Source organism: Zonotrichia albicollis, chromosome Z, assembly GCF_047830755.1.
Source record: "Zonotrichia albicollis isolate bZonAlb1 chromosome Z, bZonAlb1.hap1, whole genome shotgun sequence".
NCBI classification, from domain to species: domain Eukaryota; kingdom Metazoa; phylum Chordata; class Aves; order Passeriformes; family Passerellidae; genus Zonotrichia; species Zonotrichia albicollis.
Genome location: NC_133860.1, coordinates 61,329,399 through 61,346,300, shown reverse-complemented (window position 1 = coordinate 61,346,300; position 16,902 = coordinate 61,329,399). Strand labels below are relative to the sequence as shown.

The 16,902-nt window shown below is 35.5% G+C and overlaps 1 protein-coding gene across 1 annotated transcript in view; it reads left to right on the top strand.

Moving 5' to 3' along the window:
• Positions 1-16,902, top strand: part of ADAMTS19 (ADAM metallopeptidase with thrombospondin type 1 motif 19) — a 131,557-nt gene that overhangs the window by 10,605 nt on the left and 104,050 nt on the right. Inside the window, exon 3 of the mRNA XM_005486228.4 lies at positions 14,468-14,633. Coding sequence (XP_005486285.1) covers positions 14,468-14,633 — 166 coding nt within the window. The remainder of the gene's footprint in view (positions 1-14,467; positions 14,634-16,902) is intronic.

Sequence of the window (16,902 nt, the reverse complement as noted above, 5' to 3'; positions counted from 1 at the left end):
ATTTCTAGTGTTAATTTTAGAACAGTTGACTTAGAATGAGAAATCAGTCTCCTAACATTAGCTGCTAATAATACATACATCTGCATGTAAGTGAATAGAAGTAAAATTTTTTTGGAAGCTTGTGCTGTTTTTCTTAGGTCTACCAGTACTTCAGTCAGAATTATTTTCTGAATGAGTTTTGCATCCAAAAATGTAGAAATGTGCCCCAAAACTGACTTGTGAAGTGATTTAGTTTCTGTGTGATTATCTTCCAACAATTGCATATGCTTGTTTTATGATCTCAGCTGTGCTACCTTAAGTTCTCATTAGATGTCAGAAGTTTAACTGGGTCAGGTCAGGGCAAGCTTATTTAGATAGTAGCAAGTTAAGGAAAATACAGATATTTCTGCACTTGATATTAATTCATCTGGGGACAACTTTTTATGCTGCAGAGCAAAGTAGATGTCCTGCTCTGTCCCTCTGGGCTTCAGGGGATGCTGGGTGGAAGTGCCCAAGTGATAGCTACAACCATTACAGTTATGCCATCTTTTATAAAATGTTAAACTATGCTTCAGATGTGCTTACAATTTGGAATGATCTTTTTTTTTGCTTTTTTTTTTTTGGTTGGTTGGTTTGTTTTTTTTTGTTTTTGTCTGATTAACCTGGCATTTGGATTATAACCCTGAAAACTCAGATGTAACTCTGATTCAAGGCATGTATGAAGTACTTTAGTTTTCTTCTGGAACTGGGACACAGGACATAAAAGGGACATCATGAGGGACTCATATTGTTTTAATATTTAATTGTGGTCTTACTTAATTTTCTTTTGAAAAATGCTCCTAAATATGAAGCTGTCTGTATGTGTTTCTGTTGTAAGCTGTGTGTGAAACTCTTCTAATTTGCGCAACTTTTGAAACCTGAGAATTGACAATCTTGTAAGTTGGGAGACAGGAAGTTGCTTAGGTGATTTTATGTCTAAATAAGAGATTGCCAGTCTCTTTGTGACCTCGATGGACCTCACCTCAAATATTTATTTAGAAATACATGAGGGTAGTGAGTGAGTTTAAAGTGGAAGAGGATTTATAGAGTAAAATGGATGCAATTTGGCATATAAAAGCTTTGTTTTCCAGTTTCTGGCTGATAGTCCTAGCATGTTTCACTTTTTCTGCCCAATTACCTGTTTCTTCTGTAGTAACCTATCTAAGGAAGCACAATAATAACAACACATTTCTTGGTGTCTCTTTAGTTTGTTTTTTTTTTTGTTTGTTTGTTTGGTTTTTTTTTAATTTCCCATACTAAATCATTTACATGGGAAATAATGGAATGAAATAATTACTTTCCTTTGTAATTCGTGTTGGGTAATAAATTGTCTGCCTATTTCATAGAAGCAACTTTATTTGGAAGTGACTAGTCAGACTGATGGTGCTTCGTTCAAGAGATGCTAATGTCAAAACTCCACTCTGATCACCATTTGTGTTCTTACGCACATAAAATCAAGCTCTTTAACTTAAAAGAAAAGAAAAACCTTAATCCAAATTTATATTTCTTCTTTTAATTTAAATAAAAATGCTTGAAGAATAATTAGATACTGTTCCTTCTTTCCAAGGGTAGCAGGGCTTTAGTTTCTTAGCACAAGAAAAGAAATTGATTTTTTTTCCTCAAAAAGTGAAAGTAGGGTCTAGGTTTAAAAGTTAAAAGGCAAAAACTGCATAGATTAGGAAAAAAATTCAGTCAGGAGTCATAGAAGAATATAACTTCTATATATTTTCAACTTTTTAAAACAATGTTGTGGGAGTCTTGTTTATTTCTCTTAAAGCTGTCTGGTTTGGATTAATATAATTCTAAATAGAGATATAAAACCCCTAAGCATAACTTTATTTTATAGAAGAACTAACTTTATTTGTTTAATTATAGTTCTATACCTATAAATATATTTTATTTTCCTTTCCTGAATTACTGTTTTCTACAGTTAGTAATTTTGGCAGATTGCAGATTTGAATGAAAGTGAGTTTCATGGAATGTTGCCTTGAATTAAATAATGTTTAATAATAGGAATAATAGAAGCAGTTCAGCCTCTCTGTCAGAAAAAAAACAAGATAATGGAGTCAAGGATGGATATTTCAGTAAGGATTAGCAGAGATTAAATTTCTCTATGGACAATCATGGGTGGGTTTTGGAACTGTGCCACATCCTTCTGTGGTTAATATGAAAGCGCATGGATTTGAACAATGCTAGCTCATTGGTATGCACTATTTAAGTGTTTTATGTGGATGAATCAATTTAAATTTGTATCTCTTGTGTTGGTCATCTTGGTACTAGTCTAGGTGTTTTATCTAATGCAGATCAGAGTTGTTGGTATTTCCTGTTTAACTTCCTGCATGGGACTAGGTGTAGAATGCTTAGTGCTTATCCTTTGTGTGTTGTTATACTTTTCCTCTATAAAATACCATTTCAAATTCTGATGGGATAAAATCCAGGCTTGCTCTAAAAAGAAATAGATTTAATGCGGTTTCATTAGCTAAAGGTACAGCCCTTTGATTAATACTCCAAAAGAGTGGTTTGTAGTCTTACCACAAGAATTGCTGAAGTTACTCATATTACACCAAAATGTTCTAAAGGAACATCTTTATGAGCTCTGAGTCTTTAATTGCAAGGATTTTTTCCTTAGGTGATATGTTTCCATAGGTGTTGCTTTTTTCATAACTAGTCATGATTAGCTGTGCAAACAGTCTTGGAATGTATTGATAACTACTCAGACGTTGTGAAATAAGTGATCTTAAATATCACTAAACCAGCTCATTGTAAAGAGTTTTTAGTTTAAGTTTTATGGAATAAATTTTTTTAAATCCTGACTCACTTTATAGAAGCTCTTGTATTTATTCTGGAAAGGAGTTATGGCTGGGTTTCTGAGTTTTATTTTTTTAACAGTAAGTGAGTGGTTGTGTTCCATTTTATATAGCATATATTTGGTGAACAAAACCAAATCATTGTTAACATCATGCCTTAGTTAGGACAACATGGTAGACACAATTTGCAGGTTAGGTGGCTGTTTTAAAAATGGATTTTTATGCTAGTTCTCCTTTGAATTCTGCAAGTAAAGAGCTGTGTCAGGCTTGTTCAAATATAATAGTACTTTGATTTTCATTTTGGTTGTAGTTTATTTTATTGGCCTATATTAGTCATCTGTGGTTGGTTGAACATTATGCCCCAGCATACTTCCTGAAGCAAAATAAAGTAAGGCTTTTTGGAACATTTCAGGCAACAGATCGGAAGCATTTTTACTCATTTGTCAGTTGGTGCACGCACCAGCAATGGAGCTGAAGTCATGCAACCACATAAAACATATATTTAATACAGGATTGTATAGGGGGCAAAATGAAAATATGTGGAAACTGTGCTTGAACCACAGTCAGTTCTGATCATTGTGTTCTTAATGAACCAAACTGAAGACACAGCCCTTTTATTGCTTCCAGCTTCTTGGATCATATGTCTACATGAAAATGAGAACTGAGAAAAATGAAAAACTAATTCTGTAGCCCTCATAAGGACAGATCAAAATTCGAAACCTGAAAACCAAGATGCTGGGAGACCACTGAAAGGACTTTCTTTAAAAAAAAAAAAAGTTTCTGTCTGTAGATCATCATTTAGAGCTGTGAGTATAGAAATTTTCCATGTTCTTTTAGTAGAATTTTAATTATTTTTGAGTCAGTAGTAGTGATTTTTTTAATGCAAGTGAAGAGGAATAAGGTGGCCAATTTTTATTTTTGCGCAGACATTGCCTTTTAGTAGCTCTAGCTCCATGCATTAAATATTATTGTTAAATAAATTAATTTTGTAACATAAAGCTATGGGCAATGGATTTTTGCTATGTAGCATAAATTCGGAATCTTAATTTTGTAAAATAACTTTATATTTATGACAAAAACACTACCATTGATCTAAATCAGTATGAAATCAGATCTACATTTTAGTGTTTAGACAGCTAGGATGGAATACTGTTATCTTGCTTTATTAAGCATATATTGCCCAGAGCTATTTGAGAGTTATCATCCTGGCCAGAACAACAGCCTTATTTGTCTTGCCTTTTAACATTCTATAATTGAGAAAGTCTCTTCTGATCTGATTGTAAGTTTAGAAAAGAGCTGGAGGGGGACTTTTTGCAAGGTCTTGGGGTGATAGGATAAGGGAAATACCTTAAAAACGGAATAAATGTTTAGATTAGAAATTACAACTAAATTCTTTCCTCAGAAGGTGCAGAAACAGATTGCCCAGAGAAGCTGGGGATGCCCCATACCTGGCAACGTTCAAGGCCAGTCGGGGTGGGCTTTGAGCAACCTGGTCTAGTGCACGGTGTTGCTGCCCGTGACATGGGGCTTCGAATGAGAGGATCTTTAAGGTCCTTCCCAACCCAAATCATTCTATGATTTTAGAAATTCGTCTTATGTTACTGAACTAACAGTCAGCCTTTAAGGCTTTCTAGCCCTTCCTTCTATAATAGAAGACAAAACTGCATGAGAGAGAGGAATAATTCCAAGATCTATTTGGTTTTAGATCTAGTTAGTTCAACCTCCTAAGATAAAGGGTAGAAGCTACTGAATGAAGGGAGAAATGATCAGAAAGAGACCATTAACATATAACATGGTGAGTTGGCATATTACATGTTGTTGTCTTTTGTGTCAAAGTCATGGTTGCCATAAAATCTGCATTGTTTTAAGCATCTAAGGATGAAAGTATTGTGTTTATTTTCTTAAGGATTACAGTGTGCCTTGTGTGCAAGTATGGATATTCTGAACATTAAATAGCTACATCGTTGATGAAGTCGACTTGCCCATAGCTGTCTCTTTTAATAGTATTAGTCAATCCTTTTATAGTTGCCTGTAGCAAATGAATGAAATAGTTTTTCAGTTTAAGTTATTTTAAAAATCAAGGGTATTTTCAGTGTCTCATTAATCCTATGTCTCGAAAACAGTTTTTAAATTGACTGTCATGTATAATCAATTTCATTTCAACGATACCTTGTAGCACTTGGATCAGAAATGCTAATTTAGTTTTAAAATAGTTGCGTATGCTGTTCTTTCTAATTAAGTTACCTGTGCTGGGAGTAGTAGGCTTTCTATACATCATAAACTGCCAGAATGCTGCATAAAAAAAAAAAAAAGAAAGAAGAACATGCCTGTGTTAAGTCTGCACTTCCTGGTTTGTAGTTGCTAAGTATAAATCTTCAGGTATTAATAATTTTGAATTCATGATTTTAAAGTTATAATTGTGGAATAGTTTTCCTGAGTGAATATGAAACTCTTTAGGTGAAGGAAAATGGAAGTTCATGAAACTCAAATTTCCAGACCATGTCTATATTCCATAGTCTCTCTCCCCTTTCCTTTTTCCTTCTCTTTGAAAGGCTGTAGAACCTAAACACACTGATAGATAGGTAGATGTAAAGCTGTTCTATAGCTGTGTATCAAAAATCTTGATATCTGTAATTTAGTAAAAAATAGATATTTAGTTACCCAGTAATTTTAGCTGTGCAACATGGTAACAGGAAAAATGCATTTAGAGTGCTTCTGTCAAATATTTTTCAAATATTTTTGCATGTTACCATGTAACTTCAGTTATTTATTTTGTAGATGTTGCAATTGAAAAGTAGGCTTTAAATGGTGATTTATGTAAAATTTTTAAAACATAGGCACTAGTTCTGAATGTCTCAGATTTTCAGTATTCAGCATATACATATATAATACCCAAACTGAATTTAGTTAGGGTATTATAAAGTTAAGAATACATCAGTATCTCGGCAAAATGTAGATTACAAGTCAATGAGAGAACAAGATGAGAATTCAAAACTTATAGCAAAGAAAGAATGAAACTAAATAATAGAATTATTATAAATAATAATTTTTAATGATAAACAACTGACTAAAACAACATCACAGACAATTATGTTTCTATATTGTATACCTACTGCCCTCAAGGACTACCAGGACCATTTTAGAATATCTTCTCACCATCCATCCATGTAATGTGAAGTCTGTACTAGTGCCAGATGTGGATCTGTCCCAGGGACTGGACCTAGGCTTGGCATTCATCCTAGATGAATTTCATGATGTTCCTTCTGATAACTCTCCATAAATACATACTTATACTTTTTTTTTTGGTGACACTAAAATGAGGTTATGTGAATTATTGATATCTCCATGAGTCCCACATTTATGTCATTCTATGGTTTTAATTAAGATACTGGGATTCTTGCTGGATTTTGCTGTTTTCTATGCTTTTACCTGGCTCATAGATGACATTCTTTGTCTGGTCATACCTGTTCAAGCCCCAAAATTTTAAATTTTCTGGAGGTTACTATTACATATCGTGTATGTGCCTATCATGCATAACAGTATTATATTCCTGTGACACCTTGTGATAAAGTTATCTGCAGCTAGATGCAGTTGGTTTGTTTGCCATCCATGTTTTTAGAAAAATAGACTATACAACAGTAATGGTACATTTAGCTGTAGGAGTTTGTGTTTCATATTTGTTACTTTTCTGTTCTAAGCATTTGAAAATGGAACTTAGAATTGCCTTGTGGAAGTAGTTTTCAATGAAGTGTTATTAAAGATACTTCAGTTACCTCAAACTGGAGAAGATTAGTCTTGTATGTAGGGAGAGCAAGAACAGCACACTCAAATACAGTACATGGGACACTCTATGTAGGGTAGTAATTGTTTATAAGGTTCCTATAGTTGTTCCAAAATGAGTAATCATAAGAAATATAGGGTTTCCCTCAACGTCAATGTCTATTTACCTTCATTTAGTTTTGTGAAATTTGAGTTATGGTGCCTTAGTGATTTTGAAAATTTTTATGTATGCTTAAACTATTCTGTGCCTTCTCATTGCAAGATTCTAAGGGGTTTGAAATGAATTCTGTGTTTTAAAACATTGAGGCCATTCCAGTGTTTTTACACAACTAATTTGACTGAAACAAACTACAGCTAAACTACGCTTCAGAATAACTGCTGCCAAAATAATAGTGTACAGTGGAGTCCATTTACAATGTGCTATTGAAGCAATAAATCTGTGAAAACAGCAACATATGTTTAGTTTCAGTAAACTTCTTAAAATTTGGGGTTTTTTTCTGTTAAGGAAAACCTGTGAAAGCATACATGATGTTGTAATTAACTCGTGGGCACATTGCTTTGGTGAAACAATTTTCACAAGCATATCATGTTACTTGCCTTATGCCTTAGGAAAAATAAGTCGCTCCAAAGACAAACAGATAAAACTAGGCAGAGCTAGAAAGTAAAGATACAAAAAGGTATTTTTATAGAAACTGAATGTCAGGTGTAACCATAACCATAAATAATAAATTGGAAATCGGAAAGTGTAGGAACTGTGTTACCTGTAGTCATCTTATATTTTTGTCTGTTGTTCTGTGCTTTCCCACTTCTTGAAGACTTCATTCTTCATGTGAAGTTGTCTGGCTTTCAGTGGAAGATGTAACTTTGGTGTTACATCCTATGATTACTTTGAAGTCTAACTCTCACAAATTTAACTGGCAGAGTGAAAGAGTTCCAGTAAACTTCGCTTGGTTTTCAGCGTGACTTTTGTTCATATTAATGTGGAGAGAAGGCAATGTTTTAGATGATGAAATATTTTCAAAAGAAGTGAACCCCTCTGTTGCTGGAAGGGTCAGTCCCTTTGAGATGTAGTCATGAAAAACCTAGTTTGGGTGTTTATATGATCCAGAGGTAAAGTCAGTAACAATCCCTGGAGGCTTGGCTCTCCTTTAGTGGCACATTCAGAGCTGGGAGGCACAGAAGAATTAAACAGACCAAAGGCTGTAGCCTGACCAACAGCAAGTTGCTTTTGTTTGTGACTTACCAGTTTTATACATTTATAGATTTACTTTGTAGCCTAGTGAATTAGCTGACAGTGACAGGAGGAAAAAAAGGTGTGTGTATTGTTATGAGCCATCAAGCGTATGAACTTGGTGGAGGACATTAAATGAAGATGTAGAAACTTTATTCTCCTTTCACATATTTGCAGTGTAGTGATAGCTGAAATGTGGTTGCAGTTGAGTTGCAGTTCTGTTTGCTGATGTTTAGAGAGAGGAATTAATTTGTGGTTACAAGGATAATTACATAGTCAGAATATTCCAAGTTGGAAACGACCCACAAGGATCAAGTTCAACTTTTAAGTGGGTGGCCCATATAGGGATTGAATCCACAAACCTTGATGCTATTAGCACCTGACTCTAACCAGCTGAGCTAATGTTATAGGTAAAAGTTAAGTTAAAATAGGATATAGTTCAATTATATTGTATTAATTATGTTATATTATTTGTATTATGTTAAAGGGGGGGGCGTATTAGAATGTGCTAGAAGGGTCCAGGGTTTGGTGAAACAGGGGCAAGGCAAGGTCTAAGAGAGATTGGATGAAAAATCTGACCAATCATTCGAAGCCCTGCAGAAACAATTGGTCCAGAATGAACGGGGTAAAGACCAATAAGAAGCCTGGAAATGGACCGATCATCATGAGGATCCAAAATGCACCAATCCTGGACTCGAGGGGGACTATAAATGTGGGGACTTCGGTGGGGTTAGGATTCTTCTTTTGGGGTACTTTTTGTTTGGGAGAACCCGGTGCACTTGGGGTGAGCGCACTGTTTCGTTTTTGGCTCGCTGTGTGGGTGCCTGGGCTTATCCTGGGCACTCTGTTCCTTGCAGCTGTTTTAATAAACGAGAACCTTTCTCTGGAGAAAGTTTGGCCTCGTTCAAATTCATAACGCTAATCTCAGAGTTATAGTAAGCCTCTTTCATCAAGCAATAGTCAAAGGCTGATGTATGTGTCATCACACAGTAGGAACTGCAATACTCTATGATTCCCTTTCATAAAAACTGCAAAGTGAGTATCAAGGGACCTTGGAAAGCCAGCCTGGAGAGGTGGCCCAGAAGGAAAGCAATGTTGACCCTGGATCAGATGGATCTAAAATAATGGCCATGAATCAATAAAGTTGTAACATTGGAATGAGTTCCAAATGTTAAAAGATAAAAATGTGAAGCATTTCAAATAAGGATAGTGAAATAATAGGGCAGCAGTTCTATTGAAACTATTTCATTTAACAGTAGCAGCAAGGAAATGTGAAAAGAATTGTAGTCTGTCAAAGGATTTGTGTTATAAGAATATCTAGTTAAGATAATCTCTATTTTACAAAATCTCAGATGCATAGGAGACTGGAATTGATGTGTGGATCTAAGACATTAAAATACAGAGGTAATTTGCATTGTGTCTTAGTCATTATTTTCCTAGTACTACAGGACCTAAGCAGTGAAAATTTAAGTTGTATAATGAAAATAATGAAATAATGCATGATGCATATGATGCAAAAAGAAAATTCTGTTTGACTTATTGTGTTGAATTTAGCTGTTTGTTTCAACAGTCAAGTGAAATCTATAAGCAAAGCTGCAACTCATGAATGATTTATAAATATATTTTAATATGTTTGATTTTCTGGCTAGAATAAGAAGATTAAATGGCTTTTTATGACTTTGAGGGAAAGCTGAAATTCCATTGTGCCAGGTAAGTTGCTAGAGGAATTAGCAAATTGTTCTCTGAGCTGGTGTTTCCCTCAAGACAGTGTCCTTTATTCTGAATAATGTGCATGTGCTGTGTTAATACTGGGTATTACAATCAGTATTGAAGAGCTCCAGATGACTGGTAGCAAATGGTGTTTTCTGCTAGGTTTTTATTCTTTTCATAGGTCTTTCAGTCTTTTCATGTGTTGTGGTGTGCCTGTGCCTTCCTTGTCACAGGTGTTTCTTAAGTTTAGGTGTATTTTGAGCCACAGATTAGTCAACCAGAAAGTGGGCAAGAGCTTCCTGGACGAGGGAAGAGAAAGGGGGATGGAGCACATAATTTCAGCATTTTATGATTGGTTTGCCAGTTCTACTAAATTCTTCTGATGGTCAAAAGGCAAGTATGCAGTAGTTCAGACTGTACTGACTTTTCTGAAAATAGTGGTCACAAGCTAAACCAGGGAACTTTGTGACAGTGTAAGTTCCAGAAGTCTACAGTCTCCAGGAGGCTGAGAGTTGTAACAAGAAGAACAGAGAGAAGCTGGCATGTAGAAGTAGTGGTCACTTGAACCTGATGACCAGCGTGTTGAATTGCGCAGATAACTCTGGCATTTGGAGGAACCCCTGTCTGATTCATGAGTTTCACTGCTGATAGCTGCGACCGAATATCTGACTTTAAACACCACCATGAATTTAGGAAGTACGTTTGTGCTTTTACTAAAAAAGACACTTAAAAAATTAGAGCATTGAGAATTGATTAATTTTATGTGTTTTGTTTGCAGTTACATTTTGTGTGTATCATAGAATCAATTAAGTTGGAAAAGACTTTTGAGATTATCAAGTCCAGTCTATGGCTTAGTGTTGTGAATACCTGTTTAATTGTTAGTAGCATAGGGAGTGCTGCGGAGTAACAACATAAATGTTTTCCTGCATCTTTGTGCAACATCAGGTTGTTTTGAAAAAAGTAGCCGTTGTCTTAAACATGAGAGCAGCATCCTCTCATATAGAGAATGATTTTCTTAAGAATTCAGAGCAGTGTGTATCTTAAACCAGATTCTATAGGAATATAGAGGATTTGGAAGGATTTAAAAGTCATGCAAAAATGGTTTCCACAGACCTCAAATCTGGGGACTAGTACCTGAATACATGCATTGAATGCAGTGATCTCTGCATAACAGTCAAAATGTTTTTTTCCTCTATTGAGGCTATGAGGTGTAGCATTGTGCATATTTGTGCACTTCAGTAAGGCACAACCCTAGGATTAAAAAAGATCCCAGAAAGGATTGGATTGATCACTATGTCAGCAGCTGAAAGCCAGTCAACTGTGATAATACTGACTCTTCCCTCTGTGATGTCTTCTAACTCTGTGCAGCAGATTGGAGTGAACAGACTACTCAGGTAGAGAATACTTACAGGAAAAGGGCAGTGCAAATGATGTGCACAGCTGTGAAACACCGTGAGTTGAAGACAGAAGGCACTTATGAACTGAAGGCACTTATATTTCCTCAGCCTTCAGCAATGAAGGTTCTTATAGATGGAAAGCCATTAGTAAGAGCTGGAGACTTTGTTGTGTTTCAGCTCAGGTCAGGTTCTGATAGAATTCTTAGAATCAAGTCACCAAATTAAATCTGGATTGTTAAAATCATGGAGAAAAACCTTCAGAGTGGGATACTGAAATGTCAATAAAAGATTTTGCCTGTTTACTCAGAAATTAATGCTCAGTTTTGGGACATTTGACAAATAGCGCAAAGCCTGTTATGAAATTATGTTTCAAAACAAGTAAATAATGACCTTATAAAGACAATTTGGTTTTTCGTATGGTGCAGTGAAGGGAACCTTTCATTTTTATACTGCAAATGTGACATTAATATTGTGGTTCTGATGGACGCAACATGTGTACTAAGTAACATAAACATTTTATGCATCTGATAGGAGTGCATTTTTCCCCTTGATATTTGCCTTGGGAAGTATGTTGGGAGCAGGAAGGAGTAGAGTCTCATACAGCCCATCCTTACTCACTGTGTGCATTTGCTTCACAAGACAGTGGAGAGTTGGCTGCAGCAGGGAGAAATTGTAACCCACTGTTCCCCACCTGACCTGTGCCACTCAAGGTGCTGGGAAAAGGTGTTGTTTTCATTTGTCTTGGTTTCCCACTATCCAAATTTGGCAAAAAGTTAGTTTTCTGCAAGTGAAGTTTTATTTGCCCCTCAGCTGAAGTTTGCCCTAAACTTAAGGGCTCTCTTTATTTCATAAATAAATAAAATACGGAGCAAGTACCGAGTTTATCAATAGTTACAAAATTTGAAGATTTTTTTTTGCCAAATTAGATTGTGCTGGGCTTGACATCTACTGAGATATGTGTGCTACAGGGGGAAAGAGTGGCATGCTATGTTACCTTTACATGAGATATATCCAGCATCCTGGGGGGCTTTTCAATTGCTGCTGTGAGCAGTAGTATTTTTTCAAATGAAACTGGTGGAAGATGTGTCAGTTTGTCCAAGCTCACAGTTCTATCCCAGATGGATATTAGTGTTTTGCTTTTCCATCTTTTTAATCCTTGTTCTGATGCACATTCTCATAACATGGAAGTTTTGCCATTTGAAGTGTCTAAAGGCTGTAATTTGCCTTGGCATTCAATATCTGAAAATGTGTTGAAACTGAAATGCTTGAATGCATGCTTTGACTTCTCTGCTTTCTGTGTTTACTTCATTAAAAGATCTTCTTAACTCCATTTTTAATGATTATGAAAATATAAGAGCATGGTTGACAAAGCTACAGTTTCACCTACCACTTTCTTCTGTGAAATTATGCAAAAGTTAGAGAAATAATGTTTTGTTGTTTGGTTTGTTTTTGCAGTCAAAGCAGTTAAAATGGCATCAAAGATTATTTGGTTATCCATATTTGTCTGAGAATCATCCATTTGCATATCTATAACTTTACATCACTGTTCGGTTCTTTAACTTCTGACTCAGGAAACAGGCAATATATTTTGGTTTTCTCTACCAATGAATTAAACTTCACTTTCTGCTCCTTCTACAAGGAGCTGGAAGATAACATTAAATGTCAGTCCTAGCACAACTTTTCAGAATGTCTGATGAATGGTGACAGCCCGAAGAGCATCATCTTAAAGCCCTGGTTTCATTTTGCAGCAAAGGGAATGGAGATGGAAGAAATGTGACAAATGTTCTATGATTGACTCTGTTCAGGAGGGAATAAGGCTTTGTTTTTGGTTGGTGTACAGGGGATACTTGCAGCACCACTAGTGAGCTGCTATTCTTGTTCTATATTTAATCAACATCTTTCATATACAAAATAATTGTTTAAAAAAGTAAAATAATCTATGCCTGAGTGAAATTCAGCATTTGACATAAAAATTGAATGAAAAGTGTTTTATGCCTTTTACTAGTATTTGAGAACTATGCTTTTAAGTAAATTTATTTCACGTAATTTGAAGTTTATATAGGACAAGTTAATTGTTATGTAAAAGTAGCCTTTTTAAAGATAACTTTTCAAGAAGTGTTATTTTGTAGGTGTACAGAAAGTACTTAGCAATACGTAGCTGGCTAATTTTCTAGTATGTGGCGTTTAAAGCTCCTGCTGAACTGAACCTAAAAGGTAAGTGTAAAATGAGAAGGAACAGCCAAATCCCCAGATACATTTGTGTTTGTGTGCAGTGTTAGTGATGACCTTTTGACATCTGTTCAGCATTCCTTAGCTATTGTAACTTAATGAAAAATTAAGTGTGTGTATTCACATTAATTTCATGTGATTGTGCAGAAAGATTGTTGCATTTTTTCTTTTTGAGGTGTTGTGTTTGAGTGAAATTGTGTTTTGTACCACTCAAAAATTTTGATTTTGTTTTTTTCCTTGGGTCAGAATATTTTTGGGTGGTTTATTCGTATGTCACACAGGATATCCAATGTGATAATGGTACTCACATGATTCCAGAAGAAACAAAATTGTTTTCTATTTTTCCCCATTGACGTTACATAAAAATATACAGAAGAACTGCCTGCTTCTCTTAGCCAGATATATCACATAGTTTTGTTTCTGTAGCAAAACAGTACAATAAGTTTTTTAAGTTTAGAGAGTGAGGAAATTAACTGTCAGTCTTGGTCATGTGGGGGGAGAAACCCCACAAACGTTGCTGTCTCCAGCTTTACTCTTGATAGGAAACTTTTGTGTATTGGAAGCTTAACAGTTTGTGCTGAGTTTTTATTTGTATGGTATTTATATAAGTGTGTTTTATAGTATTTTTTTTCAGCATTGGCTATGCCCTTGTAATATTAGATGTGCATCTGGTGTGTTAACTTTTCCTGTGTGTTAGTGTGTATAAATACATTGAGACAGGGGAAGAATTAACCAACTAAATGGCTTTATTCAAATATTTTTCTGGTGTTACTGCTGGAAGCCAAAAAGGGATTTCTGCCTTTTAAAAATAGTTTTGGGTTCTTTTAGTTCGAAAAAGAGTAAAAAGAGTGCCACAATATTTCTTTTCCATCCTCACATTTGTTCAGCATGTATTCATATGCCTTACATAGTTCCTGTTATTTCATTAAATATAGTTATCTAAAAATGTGACAATAATAAATAATAAAACCAGTGTATACTTTGTTGTACATACTGTACATATATAAATGACCTCCTGGGTCTCCCAAAGTAAACTTTTAACATTTTGTATCTTTTACTGTGCATATGCTACTGGCATGTAGCCACCCACCCACCCAGATTTAGCTGAAATAAATGAAATTTATTCTAGTTCATTTAAGTAGAAAACTTGTAAAATACAAAGGTACTCACTTTGCCCATAGGGTTACTAAAACAAAGTGTTTCCTTAAATGGAATGTTGTGGGTTTTTTTTCTCCTGCAGAACTGTGCACAACTTAAGTTCTTACCTTATATGTTCCTTTTCTTTTCCTTTACAGATGGGGTTTATACAGATTAATGAGGACTTCATATTTATTGAGCCACTCAATCGCACTTTGGCTGTGACAGGACATGCCCACAGGGTGTACAGACGAAAAAGGTCCGTAGAGGAGAAAATTTCTGAAAAGCCACCTTCTCAGAATCATTACTGTGGTGTTGTTACAGGTAATATAAAATCGCACTGCAAAGCTGTAATGTAGCAAATATATTTTCAAGAAAAGTAGATAGTAGTTACATCAGAACCTTGACAGAAGCAGAACTGATTATTCTTGTAGCAGTACCCTACAGTGGACTCTGAGGTGGCATGTCACTTGCTGGGAGAAGGAGTTGTCCATTAGGAATAGACTCTGCTTCTTAATATGCATTTGTATTTGAAAGTAGAAGTCTTTAGGGCATGTCTTAATTTCAACTTAATATTTAAATCTATTTCTTGTCTCTCTCTGTCATCAGAGCTGCTTAATCACTCACCGTGTGCAAAGCTTGCACTTAATTTTCTGTTTTCTGTGATTTTTATGCATGTTCTTGTTCTGTGAATGACACTTAGATGTGTATGAAACAATGCTAATGCATCTTCCTCAATGGCAGGTAGAGCAAGTTGTTGAAGCAGAAGGGTTTCAACAGAAATTTGGCACATAGTGATGACTTCATAGTTTTCAGTGGGGAAGGGAAAAATGGCTTTTGTTAAAGATGGTGTTTTGCTTTTTCTGCTTCATTCATCAGCTGTCATTCTTCAAAGGATGGAGGACATCTCAGTCCTTTGACCTCAGCATGAGCTGAGGGTGTTTCTAGTGATGTTGTGAGAAGTTATTTTTCTCCTTGGAAATATACCAGAATAAGTGCACATTTTTAGGCTTATTTTTCGTGTGTGAGTTAAATCCTGACAAAATGCAAAGAAAATGGCAGAAGTGCACTGAAATGGTTAGGAGACTGGATTATATGATATTTGGGATGAAGCAGAAGGAATTAAGTTATTTCAAGCAGGTAAGGAAAGGTAAAGGAAGGATGTAGCTGCAGTTGTCTGGTGCCTAAGGGTCTGCAGAGAAAAGGTGAAGCCAGACATTCCTTAGAGGTATGCTGTGACAGACAACAGTTGTAGCTTGTGTTTAAGGAAATTTCAATTTCCATAGGGAAAATAAATCCTCTACAAGAATGCTTAGCATGGGAACAGGTTGCCTAGAGAGTCTGTCAAATCCACATCCTCAAGTATTTATAAAGCATGTCTAGAAATGGCTCTAAAAGGGCTGATCATACTCTGACACTTGGCCTGACTTGAGCAGGAGGTTGCACTAGCTGCCCTCTGGAGATCATTTTCAGCCTAAACTTTTCCATAGCTTTCTGAACATTTGTACTGCTCTGTCCGTTTTATATAGTTAGAGAATAAACGTGACAGGTTTTGTGGTGGTTTTTTTTTCCCCTCTAGTTTGGAAGTATTGTTTTTATAGTTAGGCATCCATCCAGAGTTTGAAATCAAAGATAAATTTGCAAAGCAAGGCTCGTTTGGCAGTGGGATGAAATAAATTACATACAACTTCCGCCAGTTTGGCTTTATATTACTATTCTAAGCTTTGTATTGCATTGACACTGCTTATCTGAAAGTTAAACTTTTTATATTATCATAAATTTTTCACATTAAGTAAAGCTATTTATTCCTTCCTATTAGAGAAAAGTGAGTTAGAGTATGCGTGCCTGCATGTGTATGGGAATGAGAAAGAAAAAATGAAAAGTATGCATGGTGTATGCACTGCAAAAAGGGGGGAGGAGTATCTGACAAAGTAGCAAACTGTGATGGGTATGAAAATGAGTAAGGATGCAAACTTTGTCCGTAAGTACATGATTCTTCTGTGATGTTCATTATCAAATATCCTTTCACTTTCTCACACTTCAAAGTGGGATTAATCTTTTGTAATAATCTTACGCTCCAAGCTCTGATTTCTTATAAATCTGTCAACAGATAATCAAATATCTGTTTGAAGGAGGTTTCATTATATCTACCATCAGGTTTAAAATTTCAAAATAGGGCAAGCTGTGCATAAGTGAGTAGCATCTTCTGACACAATGTTATTATGTTAGGGAGTATTAATAGCTGCACTTTCTAACCGATGTTGTTCTAGAAGACCAGTCCCTCACTCCCCTGCTACAGATTATTTTACTAAGAGTGACTGCAGTAAGTTATGTGCTTAAAAGCTCTGTCTATGCTAAGAGCAATTTGTTGGTGTGACATGAATTTAGTTAATATCACCAAAATACTCATGCTACAGACACAGGCTGCATACATGCATGTTTGCACACATGGTACAGCCTTAAAGTGAATAAAAGCATCAAAAATAAGCCTTTACATAAGTATTTCAGAATTCTAAGTCAAAAAATAAGCTAAGTAGATAAATTAAATAAAAATAAAGCAGATGAGTATGTGGGGCTCTGAGATAATCTCAGC